At 36.8% G+C, this 17,939-nt stretch overlaps 2 protein-coding genes across 2 annotated transcripts in view; both read left to right on the top strand.

Moving 5' to 3' along the window:
* Window positions 1-2,055: 2,055 nt before the first annotated feature.
* Window positions 2,056-12,036, top strand: grb14 (growth factor receptor-bound protein 14; the record flags this gene model as incomplete). The annotated part of the gene is made up of 12 exons (XM_089003188.1): window positions 2,056-2,233; window positions 3,618-3,739; window positions 3,809-3,883; window positions 3,963-4,100; window positions 6,965-7,075; window positions 7,183-7,278; window positions 7,932-7,994; window positions 8,900-9,016; window positions 9,373-9,439; window positions 10,181-10,268; window positions 10,810-10,903; window positions 11,635-12,036. Coding segments are annotated over 12 exons (1,296 nt in total), but the record flags the coding sequence as incomplete, so codon positions are not given.
* Window positions 12,037-12,510: 474 nt separating this feature from the next.
* fign (fidgetin) overlaps window positions 12,511-17,939 on the top strand; it is a 100,898-nt gene continuing 95,469 nt past the window's right edge. Inside the window, exons 1-2 of the mRNA XM_089002460.1 lie at window positions 12,511-12,873; window positions 13,401-15,298. The gene's annotated coding sequence lies outside the window, so the exon portion shown is untranslated. The remainder of the gene's footprint in view (window positions 12,874-13,400; window positions 15,299-17,939) is intronic.

The following is a 17,939-nucleotide window of genomic DNA, read 5'->3' as shown; positions in this document are numbered from 1 at the left end:
TTTCCTAACTGACATCAGAAAAACGTTTCATAGCATCTAAAATACCCAAAACACGCAGGTTGATATTTTTAGTCAAATGCAAAACAGCAATAAAAATTAGTTCAAGTGTCCCAAAACTACTTTAAAATGACTTCGGAGATTGCGAGTTTCAGAAGGTCCCGCCCCCTTATTCGTGACGTCACGCAAGGACGTCTTCGCCTTGCTCTAGAATCAAAACAATGGCTTCAGATTGGGAGAAGATGCTTTCTTGTTACTCATCCAGTTATGAATATGATTCAAATAGTTCTCAAGATATGTATTTATGTATTTATTTATTTATTTATTTATTTATTTGTTTGTTTGTTTGCGTGTGTGTATTTGTGTATGTACATTTATTTATTGTGTATGTAATTATGTATTTATTTGTGTAGTTGGTTAGTTATTCATTTATTTGTGTATGTATTTGTGTATTTATGTGCGTATTTATGTGTATTTATTTGTGTATTTATCTGTGTATTAATTATTCATTTTCGTATGTATTTGTGTATTTATTTATTAGTGGATGTATTTGTGTATATATTTGTGTAGTTAGTTATTCTTTTATTTGTGTATGTATTTGTGCATGTATGTGTATATTTATGTATGTATCTATTTGTGTATGTATTTATTTATTTATTCATTTGCTTATGTATTTATTTGTTTTTATCTGTGTATGTATTTGTGTATTTATTTGTGTATGTATTTGTGTATTTATGTGTGTGGTCATGTATTTATTCGTGTATTCATTTGTGTGTATTTATTTATGTTTTTGTGTATTTATTTATGTATGTATTTATTTATTCATTTGTGTATGTATTTATTTGTATCTATTTGTATTTATTTGTGAATGTATTTGTGTATTAATGTGTGCATTTATTTATTTATTGGTGTATTCATTTGTGTGTTTATTTGTGTATTTATTTATTTATTTATTTATTTATTTATTTATTCATTTGCTTATGTATTTATTTGTTTTTATCTGTGTATGTATTTGTGTATTTATTTGTGTATGTATTTGTGTATTTATGTGTGTGGTCATGTATTTATTCGTGTATTCATTTGTGTGTATTTATTTATGTTTTTGTGTATTTATTTATGTATGTATTTATTTATTCATTTGTGTATGTATTTATTTGTATCTATTTGTATTTATTTGTGAATGTATTTGTGTATTAATGTGTGCATTTATTTATTTATTGGTGTATTCATTTGTGTGTTTATTTGTGTATTTATTTATTTATTTATTTATTTATTTATTCATTTGCGTATGTATTTATTTGTTTTTATTTGTATGTATTTGTGTATTTATGTGTGTGGTCATGTATTTATTCGTGTATTCATTTGTGTGTTCATTTGTGTTTATTTATTTATGTTTTTATTTATGTTTTTGTGTATTTATTTATGTATGTATTTATTTATTCATTTGTGTATGTATTTATTTGTATCTATTTGTATTTATTTGTGAATGTATTTGTGTATTAATGTGTGTATTTATTTATTTATTGGTGTATTCATTTGTGTGTTTATTTGTGTATTTATTTATTTATTTATTCATTTGCGTATGTATTTATTTGTTTTTATTTGTATGTATTTGTGTATTTATGTGTGTGGTCATGTATTTATTTGTGTATTCATCTGTGTGTTCATTTGTGTTTATTTATGTTTTTATTTATGTTTGTATGTATTTATTTATGTATGTATTTATTTATTCATTTGTGTATGTATTTATTTGTATCTATTTGTATTTATTTGTGAATGTATTTGTGTATTAATGTGTGTATTTATTTATTTATTGGTGTATTCATTTGTGTGTTTATTTGTGTTTATTTATTTATGTATTTATTTATGTATTTGTGTCTTTATTTATTTATTTATTTATTTATTTATTTATTTATTTATTTATTCATTTATTTATTTATAATCAGACCAGCCACAAAAGCCTTTGTGTAACTTCAGTGAGTCTTAGCATTAAGGAATAGTTGCAAACAGTATCAACAAAAGTGTCTTTGCAATTAAAACACAACAATTTGATTGACATGCGCCACTCATTGTTTCCAGGTCATCAAAATTTACAATGAAGACAACAGCAGCAGGGCGGTGGAGGTCCCCAATGACATTGTGGCCCGGGACATATGTCAACTATTTGCCTTGAAGAACCACTGCGTCGATGAACACGGCTCGACGCTTTACGAGTATCTTTCCCACCTGGGAATCGGTACGCTAATGGCTAACGTTCGCTAATGGCTAATCACTGCATTGAAATGACGCTCATTGCAGCTTCGCTTACCTTTTGGTTTTTGAGAGTGTTTCAACCTGAAAGTGTTCTGAATGATTTTACTTGGAATTTGCTTGAAAGTGACTCTGGAGCTTAGACTAGCCAACCCTACCAAGTCACTGTATTCATTTTTAACACGATAGCAAAAAAAAAAAACGATATAATATTGAATGAAAAATAAAATACAATTCGAATGAAAAAGTTGGAATGAAACTTCGGTGTCCCGAATTTCTTTTCGAAATTAATTCATCGTACGCTAAGCATGAATTTGCTAACATTTATTTTTCCAAAATAAAAATTGTAGCCAAATCTTTTGAATAGATGATAAAATTATTTTATTTAGTTACATTCAGTGTATTAGCTAACTCGCTATATAGCTATCTAAGTGGCTAGCCATCTAGCCAGCTATCTATTAGCTATCTGTGTATTTAATAGTGGCATTCAGTGTATTAGCTAACTAACTATCTAGCTGGCTAGCTATTAGCTATAGAGCTATCTAGGTGGCTAGCTATCTAGCTAGTTATCTGTTGGCTATCTATGAGCTATGTACTAGCTGGCTAGCTAGCTCTCTGTTTGTGTGTTTAATAGTGGCATTCAGTCTATTAGATAACTATCTATCTAGCTGGCTAGCTATTAGCTATAGCGCTATTTAGGTGGCTAGCTATCCATTGGCTATCTATTAGCTATCTACTAGCTACCTAGCTAGCTTTCTATCTGTGTGTTTAATACTGACATTCAGTGTATTAGCTAAATTACTATCTACCTGGCTAGCTATTAGCTATAAAACTATCTAGGTGGCTATCTATCTAGCTAGCTATCCGTTGGCTATCTATTAGCTATCTACTAGCTGGCTAGATAGCTTTCTATCTGTGTGTTTAATACTGACATTCAGTATATTAGCTAACTAACTATCTAGCTGGCTAGCTATTAGCTATAGCGCTATCTTGGTGGCTAGCTATCTCGCGAGCTATCTGTTGGCTATATATTAGCTATGTACTAGCTGGCCAGCTAGGTTTCTATCTATTTACTTCTGGGGTGAGTGAACGCTGTCGTGTGTGGCTGCCGCTGCTCACCCACAGAAAAGCTTATCCTGTGACTGTAAAGTGACTTTGAGAGTTTTAAAAGGCGCTAATAAATGAAATGGATTATTATGAAAATAATACATTTCTTGAGTCAAGGGGTGAGGGTTTCTTTGCATGGCGATTACACGGAGGCTAAAAAATACATTTAAAAAAATCGTTATTGTTGTAAATGACGTAAAAAAATTGTCGGTAGCACAAAAGTATTATTATTATTATTATTATTATTATTATCTCCTGAGCAGAAAGAACAATCGAGGACCACGAATCCATCATGGACATCATCTCCAGCTGGGGGATGGATGAAGACAACCGCATCCATTTTCGGAAAAACTACGCAAAATATGAATTTTTCCGAAAACCTTTGGTGAGTTTATCGCATTTTTCCCATCCAATTCGTCTGGCTTCACCAAATCCGAACAAAACTTTCTTGCAGGATTTCTTCCCTGACCACATGGTGTCCGTATCCAGTGAAAACAATGGGATGCTGGACCATTCTCAACTCGTGGAGGTTATCATCTCATAATTGTCGTTGGAGTTTACCTCGATGTTCTCGACCAAATTGGTATTTTATGTATTTTTTTTTACAGACTTTTCTTAGCTCCAGCACCTGCCCGGAGATTCATGGACATCTTCACGCCAAAGAGCCAAGCAAAAAATCTTGGAAGAAGTTGTACTTTATCTTGCGGAGGTCAGGGCTTTATGTTTCCAGTAAAGGAACTTCGAAGGTCAGTGAACAGCGATAACGACGACTTTGATGATATTTTCAGCAGCGGAGGTTGTTCTTGAATGTTAAGGAACTGTTTCGAAGAGAGTGATACCTCGGTTTACGAACCCCTTGGCTTACGAACTTTTTCGGTTTACGAACGTTAAATTTATGAAAATTTTACCTTGGCATACGAACTATTTTTTCGGGATACACACGGAGCGCCACAATGTGTGATGTGTCATTCGCGAACGAGCCCGTTCTCCTAACAAGAAAATGGCAGCTGACTTCTTTTGTTCCTCTATTCCCCGCCGCCAGTCTTCGGTTAAAGCCATGTGATTGGTCAAGAACACAGCAGTGAGGGGAGGTGGTTTAAACATTAAAGAGACAGGCAGACAACACAGAGAGACTGAGAAAATGGATAGAAAACAGTGAAATTTGGACTCGTTTCTACTTTGATAGTTCAAAGGCAGAGTGTAGACTGCAAGGTTAAATATTCCATCAATCAGGCTCCACAAATAACCCACACAAGCCATCTGTACACTTGATGCAAAAAGCAATCAACCCAGCTAAACAGAACACAATTGATGAGGAACTAGATAAAATTATGGCAGAGAAAGCACCTACAAGGTATCATTCCTCAAAATGGTGAAAGAAGAAGGCTACGTTCCTCATCAAGTGTTTAATGCTGATTAAAGCGGCCACTCCATTCCATCAAGCCATCAACGACCATCACAAAGGCAAATAAAAACACTTTATTATACAGTACAGTTTATTTATTTAAGTATAATACCATAGCGCATTTATTATACATAAAATAAGGTATATTTTGTGTAGTTTAAGGCTTAGAACGTAGAAAATTATATTTTATGGGGACCTGGGAACGGATTATTCTCATTTTAATGGTTTCCTATGGGAAATTAATTTTTGGGATACACACTTTTCGCCTTACACACTCTGTCTGGGAAACAATTAAGTTCGTAAGACAAGGTATCACTGTATATGCATGCCAAACGTTATTGATTTTATGATGGAACCTGCAGGCCGGATGAAAATTAACCACGGGCCTCATTTGGCCCCCGGGCCGGACTTTGGATATGTGTGCAATATGTCACATCATTATCACACACGCACTCGCATGGAAGGGATTGCACTTTAGCGATTTCTCAGAGACCAAACATTGGGAAAGGAATAGAAAAAAAAAGATTCCTTTTATCTGGCTAGATTTGTTGTAGTTGTTCTAGTTTGTGGAAACAAAAGGTCAGCAGGTCATCTGGCGTTCTATCTCGGTCGTGTTTCAAGGGAGGAGCGCAACGGGCTGAACTTGAGTTGCCTCGCAGCAGCCTAAAGGCATTCAAGAGGAGACGGAATGCTGCTGCTGACGACTTCTCGACAGGCTTTTTTTATTTTTATTTATTTTTGTATGCGGTCGTGGAAACATGGGGAAAAAAAAGTCTGGCAATCTTTTAGATTGGTAGTAAAAAAATAGGACATTGCACTCATGAAACTGTTGATACACATTTTGCTTTGGTCATTATTTGATTGGGCATGTTTATTTAATCATAATAATCATCATAATAATAATACATTACATTTTAAGCACTTTTCAAAGCTCGCAAGGACACTTTACAGTCACAGACAACCATTTATTGTATATATATATATATATTAAAAAAATATATATATATTAGAATTATTATTATTATTATAAATATATTAGAATTGCCCAATTCTGCCTACCGAATGTTTTCTGACCGCGGAAGGTTCATAAAATGCGTTGACATTAAGAATTTCACCGGGGGTCAAGATGAGGTCATTCTATAACTAAATTAATATATAAATACACACATAAATAGATAACAGAATAAGTAAGTAAATAAATCAATAAATAAACTGATAGATCGATAAATGGTAAAATATACAAAATGACAAATATATAAATAACATAACTAAATACTGACAAATTGACATATGGATAAACAAATGGATGAATAAATACATAAATCAATACATAAATACATACATACATAAATATATAAATACATAGATAAATTTACAAATGGATAAATAAATACATACTAAAATACATAAATACTTAAATAAATACATAAATACACACACCAAAAAAATCACATTTTCTAATAAATACACAAATAAATTAATGAATCCACAAATGAATAAATAATCCACAATTTTGTAAATAAATACATTGATTATATAAATAATATAAATAACCAGATAAATGGATAAACAAATGTATAAAAAATAAATAGGCAAATAAATAAATACATAAAGTGATAGATGGGTAAATGGGTAAACAAATGGATGAATAAATAATAATATAGATAATATATAAGTACTATATATAATAGTAAAATAACGAATATATAAATTAACAAGCCAATAAATACAAAAATAAGTAAACAAATAAAAAATAAATTGATTAAATAAATACATGCATGGGGGGATAAATGGGTAAACAAATGGATACATAAATAAATAAATACATAAATAAATGGATGGAGGGATAAATCGGTAAACAAATGAATAAATAAAAAAATAAAAACATTAATGGATGAGAGATAAATGGGTAAACAAATGTATTAATAAATAAAAAAATAAAAAAATAATAAATAAAGAACGAAATGGATGGAGAGATAAATGGGTAAACAAATGGATAAATAAATAAAAATAAACTGACAATTGGATAAATGGATCAACAAATAAACAACTAAATAAAACAAATAAACAAGTACATAAAAAAAATTATCTAGATAACTAAATATTTTGTGTATGCGTGCGTTTGTTATTGTATATTTCTCGTACAGATTAATAATATATACTGTATACGCATTCAATCACTCTTGAATAATTGTCATCTTTCAGGAGCCGTGGCATCTTCAATTCATCGCCGACTTGAGCGACTCCAACGTCTACACTTTGTTGTCGGCCAAAAAAGCACACGGAGCCCCGACTGATTTCGGTTTCTGTGTCAAGGTACTTTTATTTTATTTAGTTTGTTTTGTTTTCAATACTCCATGGCCATTTTTCTTTGTTGATAAAAATAAATATATGTACGCGTATGTGTAAAATTGTCTTTGTAGTCCATTCAGTGCACTTCATGGCGAGATATGAAGCTGCTGTGCGCCGACGACGAGCACACCAGATCGTGTTGGATATCAGCCGTGCGATTGCTCAAGGTTGACTTCTGATTCGACTTTTAGACGCACAGAGTGAAATCGAGTGGTTGTCCATGGAAGGGTTTTTTTTATTGTGAGAATCAAAAAATAAATACATAAAAATAATAAATAATAATAATAATACATTTCATTCATAATGTATGTACCACTTTCTATGCACGTGGTTCCCCCTAGTGTTTAGAACACAGGTGTCAAAGTCGAGGCCCGCGGGCCAAATCCGGCCCGCCACATCAATTTTTTTCGGCCCGCGAAAGCAAATCAAACTTGTTAAATTGCACGATGATTGCTAAAATCTGAGCCAAAATTTCATATTTTTGGATGTCAACCACAATAAAAGTCATTATTCTTGACTTCAGATTTGAAAACGAGTTATTCATTAATTTGCTGTGTGCTCTATATGTAATATTTGAAGGGATTTAAACATTCTAATGGATTCCCCAAATTCATAACCGCGCTCGAGACGTAACCATAACTACAATGTGGCCCGCGGCAAAAAATGACTTTGACACCCCTGGTTTAGAATATGAAATCATTTATCTTGGAGGGGCATGCAGTGCTAATTTTAGAATGATTTTGTTATAAATTGTGACATTTTTTTGTGAAATTTCTCCATTGTGCAATTTGTATCTTATGGTTTTTTTTCCCCATTTCAGTACGGGACGCAGCTGTATCAAAACTTCATGCAACCGCACCAGAAGCAAAAGGCTTCTCCAATGGTAAGTTAGTTTTATTGTAAAATACAGTGATACATTGGTTTACGAACTTAATTAGTTCCCGGACAAAGTGTGTGAGGCGAAAAGTGTGTATCCCAAAAACTAATTTCCCATAGGAAACCATTAAAATGAGAATAATCCGTTCCCAGGTCCCCATAAAACATATTTTTCTACTTTCTAATTTTCTAAGCCTTACTTAAAACTACACAAAATGTACCTAATTTTATGTATAATAAATGTGCTGTGGTATTATAATTAAAGAAATAAACTGTACTGTGTAATAAAGTTGTTTTATTTATCTTTGTAATGGTCGTCGATCGCTTGATGGATTGGAGTGTCCGGTTTCATTAAACACTTGATGAGGAACATAGCCTTCTTCTTGCACCATCTTGAGGAATGATCCCTTGTAGGTGCTTTCTCTGCCATAATTTTACCTATTTCCTCATCAGTTGTGTTCTGTTTAACTGGTTTGATAGCTTTTTGCATTAAGTGTACAGATGGCTTGTACGGGTTGTTTGTGGAGCTTGATGGGAATTTTAACCTTGCAGTCTAAACAAGTCCAAATTTCACTGTTTCCATTTTGTCACTGGTTCTCTATCTGCCTGTTTCTTTAATGTTTAAACCACCTCCCCTCACTGCTGCGTTCTTGACCAATCACGTGGCTTTAACCAAAGACTGGGGGCGGGGGATAGAGGACAAAACCAGTCCGCTGCCATTTTCTTGTTAGGAGAACGGGCCAATGACACATCACTCATTGTGGCAGCTCAGCGTGTATCCCAAAAAATAGTTCGTATGCCAAGGTAAAATATTCATACATTTAACATTCGTATACCGAAAAGTTCGTAAACCGAGGTATCACTGTACTTCCCGAGCCCGTTCGATATGAAAACCTTTACTGGTCGTTTCAGCGGAGCATTTCCGAGAATTCCCTGGTGGCCATGGACTTCTCGGGTCAGAAAAGTCGAGTGATCGAAAACCCCTCGGAGGTTCTCTCCGTCGCCGTGCAAGAAGGCCTGGCGTGGCGGGTGAGTCGCTCGGGCTAACCAAGTCATTGAAAATATTCAAAGCAGCGAGCAGCGGCAGCCACATGCCCCAGCGTTCACTCCACCCAGAAGTAACTCAAATAGATAGAAGACTAGCTAGCTAGCTACCAGATTGCTAATAGATAGCCAGCCAGCTAGCGTGCCAATAGATAGTCATCTAACTAGCTAGCGAGCTAATAGCTAGCTAGCCAGCCAATAGATAGCCAGCTAGCTAATAGATAGCTAACAGATAGCCAGCCAGCTAGATAGCCATCCAACTGCTTTTCAATGGTCAAATAAATTAAAAAATGGCAGTGAATGAGTTAAAAAAATATTTTTGTTTGTTTTTTTATTTGTAGAGGAAAAGCTGCCATCGACTGAGTTCCCACGGAAGCCCATCCGCATCCCAGAGCTCCCTCAACATCGGTCGGCGGTTACTTTATTTTTCCGTACATCAGGCTATCTGGCTAGCTACCTAGCTTGCTATCTACTGTATTTGCTATCCATTAGCTATCTGTTAGTTATCTGGCTACCGAGCTGGCTGACTATCTAGCTATCTGGCTATCTATCTGACTATCTATTGCTTCGCTACCTAGCTTGCTATCTACTGTGTTTGCTATCCATTAGCTATCTGTTAGTTATCTGGCTACCTGGCTGGCTGACTATCTAGCTAGCTATCTAGCTATCTAGCTATCTATCTTACTATCTATTGCTTCGCTACCTAGCTTGCTATCTACTGTATTTGCTATCCATTAGCTATCTGTTAGTTATCTGGGTACCTGGCTGATTGACTATCCAGCTAGCTATCTGACTATTGGTTAGCTACCTAGCTTGCGATCTACTATATTTCCTATCCATTAGCTATCTGTTAGTTATCTGGCTACCTGGCTGACTGACTATCTAGCTATCTATCTGACTATCTATTGTCTAGCTACCTAGCTTGCTATCTACTGTATTTGCTATCAATTAGCTATCTGTTAGTTATCTGGCTACCTGACTAGCTAGCTATCTGACTATCTATTAGCTATCTATTTGCTCGCTAGTTTTCTATCTGGTTATCTATCTAGTTCTATCTAGAGTTATTTCCGGGTCAAGTGAACGCTGGTGCGTGTGGCTGCCGCTGCTCACCCACAGAAAAATTGAGCGAATATTTTTCCTGCACTGCAGCTCTTCATTTAGCTCAGCCCTGGTTTCATGGCAAGCTGTCACGGGATGAAGCCCAGCGTCTCATCACTCAGCAGGGTGCCATTGATGGGTAAGTAGTTGAGTTGACAAGATACTTTTTTTTCATCAGTGGTTCTCAAGATAAGGGCGTAATACAACCCCCCCCCCAAAAAAAAGCAAAAGAAAACAAACCCTCTGTTTTCGACCGCAATCCGTTCCAGAAACCTGTTCGAAAATCGATTTGTTCCAAAACCGAAACATCACTTCCCATTATGATCAATGTAATTTTTTTGAATCCGTTTTGGGATACCCCCCTCCAAAAATAAATAAATAAACAAACAGACAAATGAATAAATAAATAAATAAATAAATAAATAAACCAAAATGACTCAGTTTTTGCCCATAATCCGTTCCAGAAACCTGTTTGAAAACCGATTTCGTTCAAAAACCAAAACATCACTTCCCATTACAGTCAATGTAAAAATGTTTAATCTGTTCCAAGTCTAGACAACAACTTTTTTTGAAAGCACATTTAAACTGTTTTAGAAACTGTATACACACATAATAATAGAGATGGCCATTTAAAAATAAAAATACTATTTATATATATCAAAAAAATATTTTTCTTCCAGGTTATTTCTTCTGCGGGACAGTCAAAGCAACCCCAAGACATTTGTACTGTCGCTGTGCCATATGCAGAAAGTCAAGCACTTCCAAATCTTACCCGTGAGTATATGGAGGGTTGAAGACACTCGTTCAGGTTGTCCTCCCATGTCAAGTTATAATAATAATAATAATGAATAATAAAAATACATTTCATTTATAAGCGCCTTTCAAAACTCTCAAGGTGACTTTACAGTCACAGGAGAAAATTTTCCGTGGGTGAGCAGCGGCGGCCACACGCGCCAGGGTTCACTCAACCCGGAAGTAACTCAAATAGATAGAAAGCTAGCTAATATATAGGTAATAGCTAGATAGCGAGGCAGATAGATAGCAATAGCTAGATAGCTAATATATAGCCAGCGAGATAGCCAGCTGATAGCAGATGGCTAGGTGGCTAGCGAGATAGCCAGATAGCGAGCTAGCTAGACAGCTCAATAGCCAGATAAATCAAAAGAAGTGAAGAGAGTAAAAACGAAATAACAATAAAGTCATTGGCATGCTATAAAAGCTTATATGTTAGGCCTCAAAATAAAAGTATTGCAATTTTTTTATGTTTTCAATGTTTAGACGAGAGAGTGGACTGAATTTCTGTCAGGCATTATTACAACAATAACATCCAAATCGGCTGAGCTCTTATTTTGAAATCCTGAGTTCATCTTCTTAATTACTCTGACAGAATGACATTTTCAAATCAAATGATTTGGAAAAAAAACCCAAAGTCAAACAAACCTAATAAAATGAATACACGATTCCGTGATTTTCTTTTCCCAAATATTTCCTGGTGTTCCCGGCAGGTGGATGACGCGGGCGAGTTAGCCTACAGCCTCGACGACGGTCACACGCGCTTCTCGGACTTGATTCAGTTGGTGGAGTTTTACCAACTGAATCGCGGCGTGCTGCCTTGCAAACTCATCCAGCACTGCAGTGGGACAATCCTGTGACCAGAAACGGCGACACCACCATTTTTGACCATCTTCTTCCTTTCTGATTTTATACACGGACTTATGCAAAGACTGGACAGTGCTGGCAAGCTTCGTCATCCAATGCCCGAAAAATATGAATTATTGGACACAGTTTATTCACACTGTATATAACAAATGATTATATTGTATAAATATGAATTCATGTATGCATTTTTGCAACAGTTTGGAAAGTTTGTTTTATTCACTATAGAAGAAAAAAATATTGTATATAATTTAACTCTCTCTCTCTCTCTCTCTCTCTCTCTCTCTCTCTCTCTCTCTCTCTCTCTCTCTCTCTCTCTCTCTCTCTCTCTCTCTCTCTCTCTCTCTCTCTCTCTCTCTCTCTCTCTCTCTCTCCTCTCTCTCTCTCTCTCTCTCTCTCTCTCTCTCTCTCTCTCTCTCTCTCTCTCCTCTCTCTCTCTCTCTCTCTCCTCTCTCTCTCTCTCTCTCTCTCTCTCTCTCTCTCTCTCTCTCTCTCTCTCTCTCTCTCTCTCTCTCTCTCTCTCTCTCTCTCTCTCTCTCTCTCTCTCTCTCTCTCTCTCTCTCTCTCTCTCTCTCTCTCTCTCTCTCTCTCTCTCTCTCTCTCTCTCTCTCTCTCTCTCTCTCTCTCTCTCTCTCTCTCCTCTCTCTCTCTCTCTCTCTCTCTCTCTCTCTCTCTCTCTCTCTCTCTCTCTCTCTCTCTCTCTCTCTCTCTCTCTCTCTCTTTTATAGTTATAGTCGCCCCATATTGCATGGTAATCCTACATATTAACCTCATACCTAATACAACCAAATATAATTTAATATATATTATATGCACCCTTTAAATGAAATGTATTATTATTATTATTATTAGTAGTAGTAGTAGTACGAGTAGTAGTTTTATGTATTATATTTATAGTATTTTGGAGGCCGCATCCAGGGTGCACGTCAACTCCCGACCACTAGATGGTAGTAAAGCATTTTTGTTGACCCTCTTCCAACCTTACCAAGTCAAGTCAACTCGTCAATTGGAAGTTTGCGGTGACTAAAGTACAGCAATTATTTTCGCTGAATATTGCTGACGATTTTAACATAGCAGAACGAAATAAGGTAAGTAAACCAACCTTCGCTAATATTAACTCATCACAAAAGAAAAAAAAAGTGGTGTTCAGCTTCCATTGTAAACATCGATTGTGATAGAAATAAACATGGCGTCGTCAAACATTGTGATTGACAGATTGTTTTTCCGGTTCTTCAGCTGGAAGTCATAATGTATCAATCCATCAAATGATGTGTATTGTTATTTTATTATTACAAGAGAAAGTAATGACTTCAATTTTCATTGAAATCCGACCCAACAGCCCCCTCCCCTGTTCGTAATGTGTAAACCCCACAAAAGATTCCCAGCACAAACGAGCAAAATGTCTTGTCTGCAAGCGTCCGTGTTAAACAAACTTCTTTTGTTGTGATATAAATGCAATGCCCCGACGCCTCTCCTGCTGCACTTCAATAGCAGTTTTTTTGTGTGTGTGTGTGTGTGGGGGGGGGGGGGGGGGGGGGGGGGGGGGGGGGTAGTACTTGCATCCAGGCGAGACGTGCACAAACACTCAAGTCTTAAATGTACCCCTGCTTCTTAGGTCTTGTGCTAAATGTTGTTTTGGATGTATTCCTGCCATTGATCGGCGGCTGGCTGCAGGGGGAGAGATGGCAGCTGGGAGAGAAGGCGCTTCCTTTAATGAATTCATCCAACACCAACGGCCTGTGGACACTGCCTTTCTTCCAGCTAAGAAAGCCTTTTTCTCTCTCTCTCTCTCCTCCACTTCACCCCACTACCCAGCTAATATTCGCCATGCACTCTCACACAGGTGTCAACTTCACCGTGAGATTTTAAATGAAAATAATTACCGTATTTTCTGGTGTATAAGGAACACTAAAAGGCCTTGATTTTCTTCAAAAGATGACCCTGCGCCTTATACGCGGGTGCGCCTTATATGGCAAGTCATATTGAACCACAACAGGTCTCGCAACTACTGTCAACAGTCACCGACTCCATTTACAACTGTAGAAGAAGTCATGCGAAAAATGTCACCGGTGTCAAAGTCTCGGCTTGGGGGCCAAATCTGGCCCGCCACGTCATTTCATTCGGCCCACGAAAGCAAATCAAACTTGTGAAATTCCATGACGCTGGCTAACGTCCGAACCAAAATTTCAAATTGTTTTGTGTAAATCACAATCACAGTGATTATTTTTTACTTCAAATTTAAAAACTAGTTAGTCATTAATTTATTTACAGCCAGACGATGTGCAACAATGTGTCCACTCCAGTGCCAGGGTTTTTGTCATTTTCACTGAAATTGCAGGACACACAGAATGTTGAGTTTTAGGACTATGTAAACATACAGCGTAAGAAACCTTAGACTCTCTTTTTCATCAGAAAAAAAAGTTAATTCCAAAATGATAAGGGTCTGGAGTTATATGAGTTTGAAATGGGGGCCCATTTACAAAATACAATGCAATACATACATATTGGTTTATATAGCGCTTTAACAACAGCTGAAGCTGTAACTAAGTGCTAACATGGACAAAAGGCAAATGGCGACAAACATTGCCAGAGGTCTGACCAGCGCTTTATCGACACATATTTGGAAAATACGATAGTAGGGCACTGAACATTTACCCGAAACAGTAGCGATAAGCAATAATGGGACCATAGACCTCACTGACTGCCTCCAATGCGGCCCTGAAAGCACCCAAATCATCATTCCCAATGGAAATGAATGGAAGTGTTGTTAATCCGTTCCATTTATACATCTTTCTATTCATTTTCAGATCCCTTTGTACTCAAATGTGTCGTTGAATGAATAAATACAAAAAGTCTTCTCTGATTTAACTGAGAACTGGCGTTATGTTGATATATATTTCAACTACTCTACATTCTCCTCCTCTCAACTGCCATTTTATACCTTTACATCGTCTGCCATTTTTTTACCGCCAAGTAAAAAAACGACAGACGATGTAAAGCGCGCAGAACAAAGCTAGCCATGTGATATAGTCAGACGGGTTTTCCCGATTACGAGGGAAATACACACTGAACGCCATCGATCGGACCGTTCCTACAATTCCTACGGTTGCCAATAGTGTGCCGTTAAAAGTGCTTTTTTATTTGCCAATTATGACCGTTTGGATTTTTATAGATATTGGCTGGACCGTCGTGTTGTTTTAAGACATTATTGCCACGGTCATGACCAGGTCACACACACACACACACACACACACACACACACACACACACACACACACACACACACACACACACACATCCACACAAATCACATCTTCTCGTTGCTGTTCGAAACCGTGTCATACTTTAATGAATGAATGATGAATACCGATGGACATAATAGTGACGTACGTCATCCGTATGTCATGGTTTTTTTTTTAATGTCTTTCCTCAGCTCGGATTTGAAGAAATTCAATCGATTGCTGAATCGGTCATGGAATTGCAAGTGTTCTTCAATCGCTTTGAAATTTGGAGGTGAGATGTTCAGGTTTCTCTTAATGCTTTTCATAAACACTTAGGCAGTGCATGAAGTGCGTAAAGGCACTTACACTGTGCGAGTCGGGTAGATTTATTAGGTCTCAGATAATTCTCGCTCTATAAACTACTTGTTTTAAGGCCCTGACCTACACATATATATTTATATTCAGTGATACCTCAGCTTATGAACTTAATTGGTTCCCAGAAAGTGTGTGTAAGGCAAAAAGTTCATCTGCCAAACATTTATTTCTCATAGGAAACCATTAAAAATGAGAATAATCCGTTCCCAGATCCGCATAAAAACATAATTTTCTTCTAAATAAGCCATGAAACTACACAAAATATACCTTATTTTATGTATAATAAATGTGCTATTGTATTATAATGAAAGAAATAAACTGTACTGTATAATAAAGTCATTTTATTTAACTTTGTGATGGTCGATGTAGTTGCCTCTTGACTCTAAAATTTGGTTTTATGGGGACCTGGGGATGGATTATTTTCATTTTCATTCCTCTGGGAAATTAATTTTTGAGATACACACTTTTCGCCGTACGCCTCCCCTCACTTCTTGACCAATCACGTGGCTTTAACCGAAGACTGGTGGCGGGGAATAGAGGACCAAAACAAAAAAAATGAAAGAAATACACTGCATTGTATCATAAAGTCACTTTATTTACATTTGTGATGGTCATTGATGGCTAGATGGAATGGCGTTGGAGGTCAAAGGTGAAAGGGAATTGCTGTTTGGAAAGAGAGGCGCATTACATGAGGACTGTAATTAAAGAAATAAACTGTGCTGTAAAATAAAGTTTTATTTAACTTTTTGATGGTCGTTGATGGCTTATGGAAGGAGAGTCACCTTCCATGTTGGTAACATAACCTCTGGTGCTGTTCGGTCGTGTGCTTCCGCCGAAGATCACTCTGCCAGCCGTAGTGGGTATGTATTATGAAAATAGTGCTTATTATAAGGTTTAATTTCATAAATTTGACATTTGTAAGACGAAAAGTTTGTAAGATAAGGTGTTTGTAAGTTGAGGTCTCACTGTATTCCTTTTTGTCTGTTATACTGGAAAATAAAACCCCGAAAACAAACGGACAAAAAAAAAAAAAAAACCACAGCATAGAACTGTCCTCTGTGATCTTAGCAACAGGTAGACGAAGCGCGATTGAATCCCTGTGTGCATTCTCCTCTTCCGGCGGGGGGTTCCTGTTATTGTATTGTCAAGCCCACCTTCAAAGCTGAAAACGCCGCACAGCTTCTTCATGTCCTTGAGAAATTAACATGGGAGGACTGCCTCTGCTCCAAGGGAGCCCTATTGAGGCCACGCCCCCCTCTCCCCGAACCCCCCTTTCGTAATCCCCCCTCTGTAAAACATACCTCCACTGACCAAACCGAGGCAAATGTTGACATGATATCCGAGTATATCCTGACATTTCGGAAGAGGTGCGCAGTGGCGTTTTGATTCAAGTTGTTGAGTTGGAAATGATGGGCGCCGTTGTGGGAGTGAGCGGTGAGATGAGTTAGGCCACGCGTAGATGAACAAACAGCGGTTGTGAAGCCTTGTGTGGCTTTCCGGTGTGGAGAAAATAATATAAAAAAAAAATAAAAATCTTTCGGCTCAGCAGGAGGAGGTGCTCACATTGGAAGGGGAAGACAGTGAGAGATGGACAGCGGGGAGATAGATGTTAAAGCGCAGCTCCTGTTGGTGATGGACGGATGTTTTAGGCTATCAAATGGCTGAGGGGGGGGGGGGGGGGACTTTTTGCTAATTGAAAGGTTGCGAGACATGAAAACAAAACAAAAAAAACCCATCTGTGTAAGCTCTCAGTCGTACAGGAGTGGTCCATCGATGAAAAGGTTTCTTCAGGCGTCATCTGTACTTCTTTCAAGGTGTCGGACGTTTCGTTTCTCATCCAAGAAGCTTCGTCAGAAAACTAAAGTCTTACTGGTAGTTTCGGCCCTATATATATATACAGTAAAGTCTCGTTATATCGATATCGGATATATCGATAGTCCCGGTTATATCGATACTATTTCTATACACGCAAGGAGAAAATTACATGCAAACAGGGTCGGATACATCGATAGTCCCGGTTATATCGATATTTTTTCGGACTCCCTTGAATATCGATATAACGAGACTTTACTGTATATATATATATATATATATATATATATATATATATATATATATATATATATATATATATATCCCTACTGTCCAGACGTGGTGGCGCTGCACTCTGCTATGATAGGTACCTGCTCAGGTTGGGAGGGGGGGAGGGAGCAGAGGACTACTCCCTGCGGCTCCACTGATTGTTGCTATTGTCCTGACTAACGACTGGCCTGATTGCCCAATTTGCCCTGGTATCACCTCATCATCATGATTAATCCTATGTTTATGTTTTGTACCATTTTTATTGGTGTTTTGGTGTTTTGCATTTGACTAAAAAAAAAAAATATCAGCCTGCGTGTTTTGGGTATTTTAAATGCTATAAAACGTTTTTCTGATGTCAGTTAGGAAACAAAAAAATGGTGTCGGTTGTCCTTTAACTCACATGAGAAGAAGAGCAGGAAAAACATCCTGCTTGTTGGATCGTCTGTTTTTGATATTGTTTAACCCTATCACGTACA

Source organism: Hippocampus bargibanti, linkage group LG08 (genome assembly GCF_051943395.1).
Source record: "Hippocampus bargibanti isolate YZ-2025 linkage group LG08, ASM5194339v1, whole genome shotgun sequence".
Taxonomy (NCBI): Eukaryota; Metazoa; Chordata; class Actinopteri; order Syngnathiformes; family Syngnathidae; genus Hippocampus; species Hippocampus bargibanti.
The sequence above is the reverse complement of the archived record's forward strand: the minus strand, read 5'-3'. Positions and strand labels throughout refer to the sequence as shown.